This window comes from Megalopta genalis, unplaced genomic scaffold (assembly GCF_051020955.1).
Source record: "Megalopta genalis isolate 19385.01 unplaced genomic scaffold, iyMegGena1_principal scaffold0799, whole genome shotgun sequence".
Taxonomy (NCBI): domain Eukaryota; kingdom Metazoa; phylum Arthropoda; class Insecta; order Hymenoptera; family Halictidae; genus Megalopta; species Megalopta genalis.
Window position 1 is genome coordinate 91,184 of NW_027476868.1, and position 12,780 is coordinate 103,963.

General features: G+C 43.3%; 2 protein-coding genes across 2 annotated transcripts; both read right to left on the reverse strand.

Moving 5' to 3' along the window:
• Positions 1 to 2,806: 2,806 nt before the first annotated feature.
• LOC117227933 (uncharacterized) lies at positions 2,807 to 4,345 on the reverse strand. The gene has a single exon (XM_076528443.1). The coding sequence runs from the start codon at positions 4,343 to 4,345 to the stop codon at positions 2,807 to 2,809; it is 1,539 nt and encodes a 512-aa protein (XP_076384558.1).
• A 69-nt stretch (positions 4,346 to 4,414) lies between these two features.
• Positions 4,415 to 6,794, reverse strand: LOC143263579 (uncharacterized). Its single transcript, XM_076528442.1, has 2 exons — positions 5,313 to 6,794; positions 4,415 to 5,257 (listed from the first exon to the last, which is right to left on the reverse strand). The coding sequence occupies exons 1-2, from the start codon at positions 6,792 to 6,794 to the stop codon at positions 4,415 to 4,417; spliced, it is 2,325 nt and encodes a 774-aa protein (XP_076384557.1).
• Positions 6,795 to 12,780: the final 5,986 nt, after the last annotated feature.

The window sequence follows — 12,780 nt, forward strand, 5'->3', positions numbered from 1 at the left end:
CAAGTATCTGAATCTAAACCATTTGTTTCGCAAGAATATGAAGCTAAACCATGTGTTTCGCTTGGATTTGAAGGTAACTCGTTTGTTTCGCCTGCATTTGAAGCTATATCATTTATATCGCAAGTATGTGAAGCTAAATCATTTGTTTCGCATGGATTTTAAGCTAAGCCTTCTGCATCGCATGAATTTGAAGCTAAATCATGTATTTCGCACAGATTTGAAGCTAACTCGTTTGTTCCGCCCTTATTTGAAGCTATATCATTTATATCGCAAGTCTGTGAAGCTAACTTATTTGTTTCGCATGGAGTTGAAGCTAAGGCTTCTACTTCGCATTGATTTGACACTAAATCATGTGTTTCGCTTGGATTTGAAGCTAACTCGTTTGTTTCGCCTGCATTTGAAGCTATATCAATTATATCGCAAGTATTTGAATCTGAATCATTTGTGTCGCATGGCTTTGAGGATAAGCCTTCTACTTCGCATTAATTTGAAGGTAAATCATGTGTTTCGCTTGGATTTAAAGCTAACTCGTTTGTTTTGCCTACATTTGAAGGTATATCGTTTATATCGCAAGTATTTGAAGCTAAATCATTTGTTTCGTATGAATTTTAAGCTAAATCATGTGTTTCGCATGGAATTGAAGCTACCTGGTTTGTTTCGCCTGCATTTGAAGCTATATCATTTACGTCGCAAGTATTTGAAGCTAAATCATTTGTTTCGCATGGATTTGAAGTTAAGCCATCTACTTCGCATTGATTTGAAACTAAATCATCTGTTTCGCTTGTATTTGAAGGTAAGTTTTTTTGTTTCGCATGCATTTGAAGCTAAATCAATCATATAGCAACTATTTGAAGCAGAATCATTTGTGTCGCATGGCTTTGAGGATAAGCCTTCTACTTCGCATTAATTTGAAGGTAAGTCATGTGTTTCGCTTGGATTTGATGCTATGTCTGCTACTTCGCATTGATTTGAAACTAAATCATGTGTTTCGCATGGATTTGAAGCTAACTCATGTGTTTCGCATGGATGTGAAACTAACTCGATGTTTCGCCTGCATTTGAAGCTAAATCATGTTTATCACAAGTACCTGAATCTAAACCATTTGTTTCGCAAGAATATGAAGCTAAACCATGTGTTTCGCATGAATTTGAAGCTAAGTCATGTGTTTCGCACAGATTTTAAGCTAACTCGTTTGTTTCGCCTGCATTTGAAGCTATATCAATTATATCGCAAGTATTTGAAGCTAAATCATTTGTGTTGCATGGCTTTGAAGCTAAGCCTTCTACTTCGCATTGATTTGAAGCTAAATCATGTGTTTCGCACAGATTTGAAGCTAACTCGTTTGTTTCGCCTGCATTTGATGCTATATCATTTATATCGCAAGTATTTAAAGCTAAATCATTTGTGTCGCATGGCTTTGAAGCTAAGCCTTCTACTTCGCATTGATTTGAAGCTAAATCATGTGTTTCGCACAGATTTGAAGCTAACTCGTTTGTTTCGCCTGCATTTGATGCTATATCAATTATATCGCAAGTATTTGAAGCTAAATCATTTGTGTTGCATGGCTTTGAATATAAGCCTTCCACTTTGCATTAATTTGAAGGTAAATCATGTGTTTCGCTTGGATTTGAAGCTAAGCCTTCTGCTTCGCATTGATTTGGAACTAAATCATGTGTTTTACTTGGATTTGAAGCTAACTCGTTTGTTTCGCATGCATTTGAAGCTATATCAATTATATCGCAAGTATTTGAAGCTAAATCATTTGTGTCGCATGGCTTTGAAGATAAGCCTTCTACTTTGCATTAATTTGAAGGTAAATCATGTGTTTCGCTTGAATTTGAAGCTAACTCGTTTGTTTCGCCTTTATTTGAAGCTATATCATTTATATCGTAAGTATGTGAAGCTAAATCATTTGTTTCGCATGGATTTGAACCTAAGCCTTCTGCTTCGCATTGATTTGAAACTAAGCCTTCTGCTTCGCATTGATTTGAAACTAAATCATGTGTTTCGCACAGATTTGAAGCTAACTTGTTTGTTTCGGCTGCATTTGAAGCTATATCAATTATACCGCATGTTGAGGTGCGTCGTGTGAGCACCTGATATCGTTATTCCGCGATATTAACTATCTATCGGGTTGTAAGTCCGACTACGCTGCGCGACGGAATAGGACGATATCGTTGTCCGTTTACTTAAAAATGAACAACTGTTTTACTTAGTAGTTCGTGAAATGAGACGTAGACTGGAGTGACGAGCGATGTTGAACGATACGAACGAAGTTACGCAGGAGTGAAAAAAGACTGAGCGAGGTGGTCAAGAGTTCTCGTTTTTATATGTTTCTCGCCGAGAGAAAACTTGAAGATCATTGGTTGATCGCGAGGTGGAAAGGGACCTTAGGAGTCCCGGTCGTACCCAGTGTCAGGTAGTAAGAAATCCCGGAAAAGGCGACCGAAGGGATGCGTGCTGGCGACCCTGTCATAAATTAAGGACATGTTGCCGATGAAGTGTGCGTTATTCGAAATTGCAGAAATTACTCTATTGCCGGAAAGGAGACGGGTCGAAGGAATTGGAAATTTAAAAACTGCAGGCGAAGGCTCCACGAAATTGGAGGCCCAACGAACGTGACTTTTGTCAACTGCACGTTGAAGGACCGTCGATTTGCCACGCTGCACCGAAGGTTCCCGGTAAACAAACTGTTTTTTAGGGATTGAAGAAAGGTAGTCCGTCCCGGAGAAAGTCGGGCGGACACGGCTGGAAAATTCCGTTGCAAGACGGAACATGCTCCCCCCGTTGAGAGGGTACCGATCAATTACAATTCGCGGCCTACATCAGTTGGTAACGGTGCAAGTTGTCTGATGTTTCGTTTAATATTGCCTTGCACGGTTTGGATGGTGACTGCTCGGATGATGCCGTCTGTACCAGGGTGGACTTCGAGAACCCGTCCGAGGGCCCACTGCATGGGTGGTAGGTTGTCCTCTTTAACGAGAACGAGCGTTCCCGTCTTGATGTTATGGCTGCCGCTGGTCCACTTGTGGCGAATGTTTAGCTCATTGAGGTATTCCTTATACCATCTCGCCCAAAAATCACGCTTGAGTTTCTGGAGATGTTGCCAGATGGAGAGTTTGTTCGATGGAGTGGTTGTGAAGTCGACCTCCGGTAATGTGTTGAGTGCGCTGCCGATTAAGAAATGTCCTGGAGTTAGAGCACAAAGATCGTTCGGATCCGAAGACAATGGAGTGAGAGGCCTTGAGTTGAGAATTGCTTCGATTTCGATGATGAAGGTGTTGAGTTCTTCGAAAGTCGGCAATTCGTTGGCTATCACTCGTCTCATGTGGTGTTTGAACGACTTCACTGCCGCTTCCCATAAACCTCCGAAGTTTGGTGACCTTGGTGGGATGAAATGCCAGTTGATCCCTTCGTTGGTCAAGTAGGCATCCACTTTGCGTTGATGATCCTGTGAACTCAGCAGTTGATGAATTTCTTTGAGCTCTCTATTTGCTCCAACGAAATTCGTTCCGTTATCGGAATAGATGGCGTGACATTTCCCTCGTCGAGCAGTGAATCGACGTAAGGCTGCCAGGAAGCCATCGGTGGTCATGTCGCTGACTAGCTCCAGGTGTACTGCCTTCACAGCGAGGCATACAAAGACAGCGACGTAGACCTTGATTCGGTTTCTGTTACGGAACTTCTTCTCCTTGACGAAGAAAGGACCGCAGTAGTCGACCCCGACGTTGTTGAATGGTCGATCTTCGTTGACGCGAGCTTTTGGCAGATCTCCCATCATGCATTCTGTGTTTGGTGGATTTGCACGGAAGCATTTAATACATTGGCGGATGACCTTCCTTGTTTGGTTTCTGCCATCGAGGGGCCAGTATCGTTGTCGGGTACTGTACAGCGTGGCTTGGACACCAGCGTGCATGCTGCGTAAATGTTCGTTTCGCAAAATGAGCGTTGTCAAATGGTGCGATTTGGGAAGCACGATCGGATGTTGTTGGGAATATGGGATGTCTGCATGCTTCAAACGTCCTCCCACTCGGATGACGCCGTCTCGATCGAGGAATGGGTCGAGCGTGTTGAGTTTGCTCTTGCGGTGAACCCTGCGACCTTGAGATAAATCTTGCATCTCTTCGGCGAAGCATTCTCGTTGTGTCAAACGGAGTATGGTTTTGTTGGCAGTGTTCAATTCCTCGGCTGACACAGGTCCCTTGAAGCGGTTGTCCGGTTTGAATCGAAGGCAGTATGCAACGATTCGTTGCAATTTGGTGATCGATGAATACCGCTGCAGTATCTCACACGAAGCTGCTGTCGTTGTGAGTAGACATGTTTTGCTTCTGATTTCCGGTAGCATGTCCAAGGAAGGGAGTTTGAGCTGAGGCCAGAAAGATTCGTCTTGCGATAGCCAACTTGGACCGTGTTTTCAAACGGAGTTTTGGATAAACTCAACGGGCAGTTGACCGCGTGATAAAGCATCGGCAGGATTGTCCTTAGACAGCACGTGTCTCCACATATTGCTCGATGTCTTCGTTTGGATATCGGAAACTCGATTCGCTACAAATGCTTTCAGCAAGTGTGGGGAAGAGTTGATCCAATGGAGGGTGATCGTTGAATCGGTCCAAAATATGGTTTGGTCAATTCTCACGTGAATTGAATTAAGAACGGTGGCATACAATTTGACCAATAATTGTGCGCCGCAGAGCTCGAGGCGTGGTAAGGTGGCTGACTTGAGAGGAGCTACACGAGATTTTGCACACAACAATCTGGATTGAATTTGGCCGTTGGCATTGCTGGATCGCAGATAAATGCACGCTCCATAGCCAATCTCGCTGGCGTCGCAAAATCCATGGAGTTGAGTGGCTGCGACGTCCGACAGAAGAATTGGTCGTGGGAAGGCCATGTTGTTCAATAGGTTGAGTTGTGAGCAATAATTTACCCACGTGGAATGCATGTTGTGAGGAACGGATTCATCCCAATCCAATTTGATTTGCCACAATTTTTGCATGATCAGCTTGGCAGTGATGATAACTGGACCAAGTAATCCCAGTGGATCAAAAATTTTGGCAATGTTAGAGAGAATCGTCCTCTTGGTGACTCTCGTATCGACAGCGATCGGTGTCACTGAGTAGACTATGGAATCTTCGAGGGAATTCCATGCCACGCCGAGAGTCTTCAATGTTTTGTCATCGTGGGCTTCGAGCTTGACGTTGACGGTGGGACAGTTTGATGGTGGGACAGTTTGATGCCCATTGACGAATGTTAAGACCTGCGTGATGCAACAAGTCGATAACTTCGTCCCGGATGCTGATGGTCTCTTCTACGGTGGCTGCTCCGGTCAACAGGTCGTCAACGTACAAGTCGCGTCTCACGATGTGTCCCGCATACTTGAATCGATGTCCTTCGTCTTCGGCAAGTTGTTGAAGACATCGTGTGGCTAGAAATGGAGCCGGAGATAAACCGAAGGTGACGGTGTTGAGTTTGAAGGTTTTCACTTCGCCTCTTGGATTGGTCCAGATGACTCGTTGAAATTTCCTGTCTTCCTCGCGTAGAAGGAACTGCCGATACATTTTCTCGATATCTCCGGTAAGGACGTAATTGTGAAGTCGAAACCGAAGAATATGCGAGAAAAGATCCTCCTGAATGGTTGGTCCGACCATGAGAGTTTCATTGAGAGAAACCCCTGTGTCGGTTTTTGCCGAACCGTCGAAGACTACACGAAGTTTGGTAGTCATGCTGGTTTCCTTCACGACTGCATGATGAGGCAGGAAAAACCCATGGTTGTCGTTTGGGTCAGTGTCTTCGGACATGTGACCGAGATCCAGGTACTCTTGCATGACTGTGGTATATTGATTTTTGAAGGCTGGATCTCGTTTGAATCGTCGTTGCAGTGAGTTGAAACGTTTGAGAGCTCTGTTATGGGAATGTCCGAGACAAGTTGGATCCCTTTTGAATGGTAGTGCGACGATATATCGGCCGGTGTCATCCCGTTGCACGTTGCGCTGGAAATGCTCCTCGCAGGCCAGTTCTTCTGAGGAGAGATGACGCATAGATGGTCCTTCTTCGATCTCCCAGAATCTCCTTACGTCGAACTCAAGTTGAGTGACGTGACAAGTCCGCTTGGGGGGTTTGTCTTGGTTCGCTGAAGACTGCACTCCCTTGGTCGGCTGCGTGGCATCGTTTGGCAAATCGTCTGCCTCTCTGCTCGTTGGAGATGCTGACTCGTCGGTGACTTGTGGAACTGTATTCCTTTTCTGCTGCATGGATTTGATGGAGGAAGGCGTTGATCGTTGTTGTTCTCGGCTTGTTGTAGAACTAACACTGCCACCAATTACCCACCCTAATTGGGTCTTTTGCAGAAAAAGCTCAGGTCCATTGCGAGGTGAAAGGTCGATTTGCCCGACGCTGAGCAGCGAAAGTGTTATGCCAGTCCCCAGTAGCATGTCGACTGGAGCTGGCTTGTGGAATTCTGGATCCGCAAGTTGGAGATTTGCTGGTATCTGGATAGAGCTCCGGTCGATGTGTTGTTGTGGCTCCGTCTCCGAGATGTGGGGGATAACGAGAAATTCCAGCGTTTTCTCGAATCCGCCGGACTTCGATCGGATCGTTGCCGTGAGTGAGGAAATACTCGACGTCGTTAGTTGGTTTAATATTGTAATGGACGTTGAGCATTTCTTCTTGCGTAGCTGGAGCCTTGACGCCAGCCGTTCCGTGATGAAGTTTGCTGTTGAACACGTGTCCAACAGCGTTCTGCATCTTGTTAACTGGTTGAGGTTGTCATAGATTTGTAGTATTGCGGTGGTCATCAGCTGGTTGGATGCTGACTGAGCGGAGAGAGCAGTGCATCCATGGATTTCGGACACTGGTCATGCCGGACTGGTCGAGGCTTCACGTGCGTTGTCCGCCGACCTTCGAGATGGTGAACCTCTTGGAGTTCGTGGGACGTGCAGTAGCGTGTTGTGATTTTCATCACAAATTCGGCAGCCTGACGCGTTGCACTGCTCAGACGTGTGCCCCTGGCGTAAGCAGTTGGAGCACAAAGATGCCCGCTTCACCGACTGGATGCGCTGGTTCACTGGAAGGGCGTGGAAACCTTCGCATCGGCTGATATAGTGCCCGCTGCGTTTGCAGTAGGAACACTCGGTTTTGAAGCTTTTGGTGTTTGTTGCGAACACTTTGGATGGCTTGTTTGGCGAAGAATTTCTTGGCTTAGGAAATTGTCGTCTTGATGAGGTCGGTGAAGTTGGCTTCTTCTTCGTTGGTGAAGCAGTCAACGCTGGATCCGAGGCGACTGATGTCGTCTCCAGGCTTCTCGCTCGTTGTGTGAGGAACTTCATCAACCCTTCGATTTTCGGCAGCTCGTTGTCCTTGAGGGTGTGATCGAAAGTTAGCCTGATTTGTTGCGTGAGCTTGGGCAACAATATGGACAGCAGGAGAGTGTCCCAATGCTCTACTGGAACCTCGAGAGTTTTGAGGGACCGAAGATGTTGTTGCACGTGGTTCACGAATTCTCTCAAGGTAGCAGCAGTTTCCTTGGCTACAGGCGCTGTTTGCACTAGAAGATCCACATGCCGCGTGACGATTAGTCGTTCGTTGGCATACGTTTCTTCTAACAGTCGCCATGCTTGTGTATAGTTGGGCCCAGTGGTTGCCATTGCTCCGATGACCCTGGCCGCTTCACCAGATACTGCTGATTGCAAATATTGCAATTTTTGTACATTCGACAGGCTCTCCTGACTGTCAATCATGGAGAAGAATTTGTCCTTGAATGACAACCATTCTTCGAATCTTCCGTCGAAGCGTGGCAGGTCTGCCTTGGGCAGCTTGACGAATGGTCCAGATCCTTGCGTGGAGACTGGAGAGTCTCGTTGATCAACAGTGTTGGTGGCTGTTGATAGCAGTATTTCGGCTTGAATGACTGCTTCCATGTATCGTTCTTCCATGGTGCTGCGTTCTTCCTCTTGGTCTACGCTTTCTTGAAGGACTTCCAACTCGGCTTGGATGTCGTCGTACGCCCCGTAGACCTCCTTTAGGCGCTGTAGCCTGCAGGTTAAAGCGGTGTGGTTGGGAGCATCCTGATACGTTCGTAGGTACTTTTCGAACAGTGTCAGTTGCGTTTTGATGCCGCCTCTCTTTTGACGTAGAATCTTGACGTGCTGTGAGCTTTCTGTGGCCATGGCTTAGAACGATGAATCACCACAACACAATAATTTCGTTGTTAACGTGGAATTCACGTCTAAGGTCGTCCACAGGTCGCGAAATCCGGCTCGAAGGACCAAAATGTTGAGGTGCGTCGTGTGAGCACCTGATATCGTTATTCCGCGATATTAACTATCTATCGGGTTGTAAGTCCGACTACGCTGCGCGACGGAATAGGACGATATCGTTGTCCGTTTACTTAAAAATGAACAACTGTTTTACTTAGTAGTTCGTGAAATGAGACGTAGACTGGAGTGACGAGCGATGTTGAACGATACGAACGAAGTTACGCAGGAGTGAAAAAAGACTGAGCGAGGTGGTCAAGAGTTCTCGTTTTTATATGTTTCTCGCCGAGAGAAAACTTGAAGATCATTGGTTGATCGCGAGGTGGAAAGGGACCTTAGGAGTCCCGGTCGTACCCAGTGTCAGGTAGTAAGAAATCCCGGAAAAGGCGACCGAAGGGATGCGTGCTGGCGACCCTGTCATAAATTAAGGACATGTTGCCGATGAAGTGTGCGTTATTCGAAATTGCAGAAATTACTCTATTGCCGGAAAGGAGACGGGTCGAAGGAATTGGAAATTTAAAAACTGCAGGCGAAGGCTCCACGAAATTGGAGGCCCAACGAACGTGACTTTTGTCAACTGCACGTTGAAGGACCGTCGATTTGCCACGCTGCACCGAAGGTTCCCGGTAAACAAACTGTTTTTTAGGGATTGAAGAAAGGTAGTCCGTCCCGGAGAAAGTCGGGCGGACACGGCTGGAAAATTCCGTTGCAAGACGGAACACCGCAAGTATTTGAAGCTAAATCATTTGTGTCGCATGGCTTTGAAGATGAGCCTTCTGCTATGCATTAATTTGAAGGTAAATCATGTGTTTCGCTTGGATTTGAAGGTAACTCGTTTGTTTCGCCTGCATTTGAAGCTATATCAATTATATCGCAAGTATTTGAAGTTAAATCATTTGTGTTGCATGGCTTTGAAGCTAACTCGTTTGTTTCGCCTGCATTGAAGCTATATCACTTCTATCGCAAGTATTTGAAGCTAAATCATTTGTGTCGCATGGATTTGAAGCTAAGCCTTCTACTTCGCATTGATTTGAAACTAAATCATCTGTTTCGCTTGGATTTGAAGCTAACTCGTTCGTTTCGCCTGCATTTGAAGCTTTATCAATTATATCGCAAGTATTTGAAGCTAAACGATTTCTGTCGCCTGGCTTTGAGGATAAGCCTTCTAATTCGCATTGATTTGAAACTAAACCATGTGTTTCGCTTGGATTTGAAGCTAACTCGTTTGCTTCGCCTGCATTTGAAGCTAAATCAATCATATCGCAAGTATTTGAAGCAGAATCATTTGTGTCGCATGGCTTTGAGGATAAGCCTTCTAATTCGCATTAATTTGAAGGTAAATCATGTATTTCGCCTGGATTTGAAGCTAACTCGTTTGTTTCGCCTGCATTTGAGGCTATATCACTTATATCGCTAGTATGTGAAGCTAAATCATTTGTTTCGCATGGATATGAAGCTATGTCTACTACTTCGCATTGATTTGAAACTAAATCATGTGTTTCGCACAGATTTGAAGCTAACTCGTTTGTTTCGCCTGCATTTGATGCTATATCATTTATATCGCAAGTATTTAAAGCTAAATCATTTGTGTCGCATGGCTTTGAAGCTAAGCCTTCTACTTCGCATTGATTTGAAGCTAAATCATGTGTTTCGCACAGATTTGAAGCTAACTCGTTTGTTTCGCCTGCATTTGATGCTATATCAATTATATCGCAAGTATTTGAAGCTAAATCATTTGTGTTGCATGGCTTTGAGTATAAGCCTTCCACTTTGCATTAATTTGAAGGTAAATCATGTGTTTCGCTTGGATTTGAAGCTAAGCCTTCTACTTCGCATTGATTTGGAACTAAATCATGTGTTTCACTTGGATTTGAAGCTAACTCGTTTGTTTCGCATGCATTTGAAGCTATATCAATTATATCGCAAGTATTTGAAGCTAAATCATTTGTGTCGCATGGCTTTGAGGATAAGCCTTCTACTTCGCATTAATTTGAAGGTAAATCATGTATTTCGCTTGGATTTGAAGCTAACTCGTTTGTTTCGCCTGCATTTGAAGCTATATCATTTATATCGCAAGTATGTGAAACTAAATCATTTGGTTCGCATGGATTTGAAGCTAAGCCTTTTGATTCGCATCGATTTGAAGCTAAGCCTTCTGCTTCGCATTGATTTGAAACTAAATCATGTGTTTCGCATGGATTTGAAGCTAAGACTTCTACTTCACATTGATTTGAAACAAAATCATGTGGTTCGCATGGATTTGAAGCTAAACCATGTGTTTCGCACAGATTTGAAGCTAACTCGTATGTTTAGCCTGCATTTGAAGCTATATCAATTATATCGCAAGTATTTGAAGCTAAATCATTTATGTCGCATGGCTTGGAAGATAAGCCTTCTACTTTGCATTAATTTGAAGGTAAATCATGTGTTTCGCTTGAATTTGAAGCGAACTCGTTTGTTTCGACTGCATTTGAAGCTATATCAATCAATCGCAAGTATGTGAAGCTAAATAATCTGTTCCGCATGAATTTTAAGCTAAATCATGTGTTTCGCATGGAATTGAAGCTACCTGGTTTGTTTCGCCTGCATTTGAAGCTAGTTCACTTGTATATCAAGTATTTGAAGAAAAATCATTTGTTTCGCATGGATTTGAAGCTACCTCGTTTGTTTCGCCTGCAGTTGAATCTATATCACTTATATCGCAAGTATTTGAAGCTAAATCATTTGTTCCGCGTGGATATGAAGCTAAGCCACCTACTTCGCATTGATTTGAAGCTAAATCATGTGTTTCGCATGGATTTGATGCTAACTCGTTTGTTTCGCATGCATTTGAAGCAGTATCACTTATATTCGCAAGTATTTGAAGCTAAGTCATTTGTTTCGCATGGATATGAAGCTAAGCCACCTACTTCGCATTGATTTGAAGCTAAATCATGTGTCTCGCTTGGTTTTAAAGCTAACTCGTTTGTTTCGCATGCGGTTGAAGCTAAATCATGTTTATCACAAGTATATGAAGCTAAACCATTTGTTTCGCAAGAATATGAAGCTAAACCATGTGTTTCGCTTGGATTTGAAGCTAAATCATGTGTTTCGCATGGATTTGAAACTAACTCGTTTGCTTCGCCTGCATTTGAAGCTAAATCATGTTTATCACAAGTAACTGAATCTAAACCATTTGTTTCGCAACAATATGAAGCTAAACCACGTGTTTCGCATGAATTTGAAGCTAAATGATGTGTTTCGCATAGACTTGAAGCTAACTCGTTTGTTTCGCCTGCATTTGAATCTATATCACTTCTATCGCAGGTATCTGAAGCTAAATCATTCGTATGGCATCGATTTGAAGCTAAGCCTTCTACTTCGCATTGATTTGAAGCTAAATCATGTGTTTCGCATGGATTTGAAACTAACTCGTTTGCTTCGCCTGCATTTGAAGCTAAATCATGTTTATCACAAGTAACTGAATCTAAACCATTTGTTTCGCAACAATATGAAGCTAAACCACGTGTTTCGCATGAATTTGAAGCTAAATGATGTGTTTCGCATAGACTTGAAGCTAACTCGTTTATTTCGCCTACATTTGAAGCTATATCAATTATATCGCAAGTATTTGAAGCTAAATCATTTGTGTTGCATGGCTTTGAAGCTAAGCCTTCTACTTCGCATTGATTTGAAGCTAAATCATGTGTTACGCACAGATTTGAAGCTAACTCGTTTGTTTCGCCTGCATTTGATGCTATATCATTTATATCGCAAGTATTTAAAGCTAAATCATTTGTGTCGCATGGCTTTGAAGCTAAGCCTTCTACTTCGCATTGATTTGAAGCTAAATCATGTGTTTCGCACAGATTTGAAGCTAACTCGTTTGTTTCGCCCGCATTTGATGCTATATCATTTATATCGCAAGTATTTAAAGTTAAATCATTTGTGTGGCATGGCTTTGAAGCTAAGCCTTCTACTTCGCATTGATTTGAAGCTAAATCATGTGTTTCGCACAGATTTGAAGCTAACTCGTTTGTTTCGCCTGCATTTGATGCTATATCAATTATATCGCAAGTATTTGAAGCTAAATCATTTGTGTTGCATGGCTTTGAATATAAGCCTTCCACTTTGCATTAATTTGAAGGTAAATCATGTGTTTCGCTTGGATTTGAAGCTGAGCCTTCTACTTCGCATTGATTTGGAACTAAATCATGTGTTTCACTTGGATTTGAAGCAAACTCGTTTGTTTCGCCTGCATTTGAAGCTTTATCAATTATATCGCAAGTATTTGAAGCTAAATGATTTCTGTCGCCTGGCTTTGAGGATAAGCCTTCTAATTCGCATTGATTTGAAACTAAACCATGTGTTTCGTTTGGATTTGAAGCTAACTCGTTTGCTTCGCCTGCATTTGAAGCTAAATCAATCATATCGCAAGTATTTGAAGCAGAATCATTTGTGTCGCATGGCTTTGAGGATAAGCCTTCTAATTCGCATTAATTTGAAGGTAAATCATGTATTTCGCCTGGATTTGAAGCTAACTCGTTTG